Below are 2686 nucleotides of genomic sequence, written 5' to 3' on the forward strand. Positions count from 1 at the left end.
CATGATATACTAGTAATCTCAAGATATATTTTCTATTCTACACAATTAAGTCAATGCAATTTTCAGACAAGATTTTATTATAAGTTCCTGTGTTACTTGTATAACTTATATACTCTGCTCTACGGGGTTTTTTGCGCTTTTCTTTTTTTGTTTATGCTGAGCATAATATTCCGACCTTTGGGGCCTTCTATTGGATTATATATACAACAACCCATTTCAAAGGAGTACCTTTATTTAAGCATCCGTTACATAAAAATTAGGGAAAAAAACACGATTATTCTCCGTGTTTTGTTTGATTTTCCTGCGATATTTGCATAATACATATTTAAATTTTCTTTGCTGCAAATATTTCATAGGCTCCGACAGAATAAATTCTATCATGTTTCTCGTAGTATGCTTGGAGAGTCCCCTCATTCTTCATCTGCGTCACATTCCGGATCATATTTTGAATTTCCGACTCCGTGCAAACGGACCAAAAAGAGTTTACGCCTCTCCAGGATTCATGCAGAGGGCCCTCTATGTTGTCATAATTTGGAAGAAACGATGCCATTAATTGTTTATAAGTCGACTTCAGTGAGAAGCCAGACTCTTCAAGCATACGCTTTATTTGTTTATGATTAGGTAGCCTCTTTTGCAATCTTTTTGTAGTTTCTGGTACTAGATTTGTGAACCAAAAGCCATCACAATTTTCTGGTGTTTCAGCAATGATGGTTAAAATCCCGCCTGGTTTCAGAATGCGATGGACCTCCTTCAGTGTTTGAACAAAGCCCGGGAATGATTTTCCATCAGGGTTTACCTCTACATGATGCAACACCTAGATAAGAAAAAACAAAAAAAATAATAATAAAGCAATAGAATTACAAATACAACTTATTTGTATAAATGATTTTATGCAGACGAATGTATTGATAAGTCTTATATATGTCTTATTACATGAAATACTGAACTTTAGGAGATATAATGTAATTTTTTCCTTATTGGGAGTCCCTTAATTTTACAATGTCCTTTGGCGCAACTTGATTGGTTGAAAGATAGCGACCCCTTTGTGGCCCCAATTTACCAAGAAGTACAGTCTGTATTGTTTTGAGTTTCTATTGATTTGAAATTTTTTAACCCATTACAACCTTAGAAAAAAAGACTATTTTTTAGCATACCTAATTGCGATGACAAGCTGGATGCTTTGACATGTTTTCAATTAGCTCGATAGGGTGCTATTTAAGGTTATCTTACTTACGTTGATTTTTTTTTCATCGAGGTCGGACGCCATTGTTTACATTTCATAGAGGCTGTGCAATGCGTGGTTATAAAGATTGGGACTTTAGATATAGTTTGTTGGTTTTATATTTTTTCATCATGAACGTGTTGTAAGTTGGACATAGTTTCATAAGTCAGCTTTGACGTGCCATCGAACACATTTCAGAGTTATTTTTCGATCATGACAAAGGAGCACACGGTGGGTGTGACCGGTCAAAAGGGGATTCTCACTCCTCCATGGCACCTGATACCACATCTGATGTTCCGGAGGTTTGTTTTTGATCTGTTCCCTTTTTGTTTTGTTTTATGGACTTTGAGATTGACTACTGTTCGTTATCTCCATATCCCCCTTAAAGCGAACTTTGGACTAAGGCTTAACCAGTTTGTCGTACATTGCTATTGATTGAGGTGAGGAACATTACAGAGGCTGTAGGATGATATAAACTTCGTAACTAAATTAAAGACATTTTTGCCTAGTATTACAATAATGGAGATTTGGTGGTAATGATTTGTGTATGACATATTTAAGACCAGAAGTTTTTGTTTTTGAACTACTGGAATCGATGGAAAACATTACACCGTACTTGAGCAAATGAATTTGTTGACATGTCTAATCTACCCCCTTCAGATCTAGAGCCTTCTGATTTCCATCTATCTGTTAAAACAATAGAAGGGTTGGGCTAACTTCGGGTAAAACGAAAACGGTACCTGACAGTTTTGGACGGATGCATTTAACATCTTTGCTTCAGTGCTTCGACGAAATAACAAAAACAACAGTGATCTGCCTGAGGATTTGGCTATACATGTATATATAGATTTAATTCCATCAATTTAGAAAGATGGGGATGTTTGGTATCACTATGATGTGACATTTCGCAAAGCTAGACAGGCAGATTCATCTTCAAGTAGACCAAGTTCTATACAGTCGAGCTTTAATGAAAAATGGGGGGCTCAACCCTAACAAAAAAAACTATAGTTAACTATGGTTTTCTATAGTAAACTATAGTTAACTATAGTATTTTTTTGTTATGGAACGGTTTCTTCCTTTACATTCTGAAATTAGTTTTTTTTATCTTCGAAAATTCAGTTTTAAATTAAATGAATGTAAACCCGGTACAACAAACTGCAATTACCCGCACAAATACGCAGGTTGTTTCAAGCAACATCCTAAAACCCAATGCTGGAAATCAAATTTCAATAGTAATTCAGCTTCTGACAAAGGTAGTCAGTCCTAAGCATACGACCAAAAATAACGATGCCATATTCCACCCACACCTATTAACGTTGAAAAATTAGGTTTCTACCTACCCGGGTATGACCATGAGAAATTGCAATACTAACTTCGGAGTTTTGGGGAAGATCTTGAATATGAAGAAAAAAGAGAAAATCAATTTATTCCAAATCTTAAATCCGCATTAGAAAAGAAAATGTA

The 2686-nt window shown here is 35.4% G+C and overlaps 1 protein-coding gene across 1 annotated transcript; it reads right to left on the reverse strand.

The window, feature by feature from the left end:
- Nucleotides 1–311: 311 nt before the first annotated feature.
- LOC134244414 (uncharacterized) lies at nt 312–1267 on the reverse strand. The gene is made up of 2 exons (XM_062726684.1): nt 1235–1267; nt 312–814 (listed from the first exon to the last, which is right to left on the reverse strand). The coding sequence occupies exons 1-2, from the start codon at nt 1265–1267 to the stop codon at nt 326–328; spliced, it is 522 nt and encodes a 173-aa protein (XP_062582668.1). The 3' UTR covers nt 312–325.
- Nucleotides 1268–2686: the final 1419 nt, after the last annotated feature.

This window comes from Saccostrea cucullata, unplaced genomic scaffold (genome assembly GCF_032062105.1).
Source record: "Saccostrea cucullata isolate Sc308-1 unplaced genomic scaffold, CSIRO_AGI_Scuc_v1 ctg1149, whole genome shotgun sequence".
NCBI classification, from domain to species: Eukaryota; Metazoa; Mollusca; class Bivalvia; order Ostreida; family Ostreidae; genus Saccostrea; species Saccostrea cuccullata.

Bases quoted from the DNA above. Each gene is read 5' to 3' on its own strand.
- LOC134244414 (XM_062726684.1), bottom strand. From the start codon at position 1,267: ATGGCGTCCGACCTCGATGAAAAAAAAATCAAC. The intron at 815-1,234 runs GTAAGTAAGATA...TTTCTTATCTAG, and splicing joins TCGATGAAAAAAAAATCAAC to GTGTTGCATCATGTAGAGGT.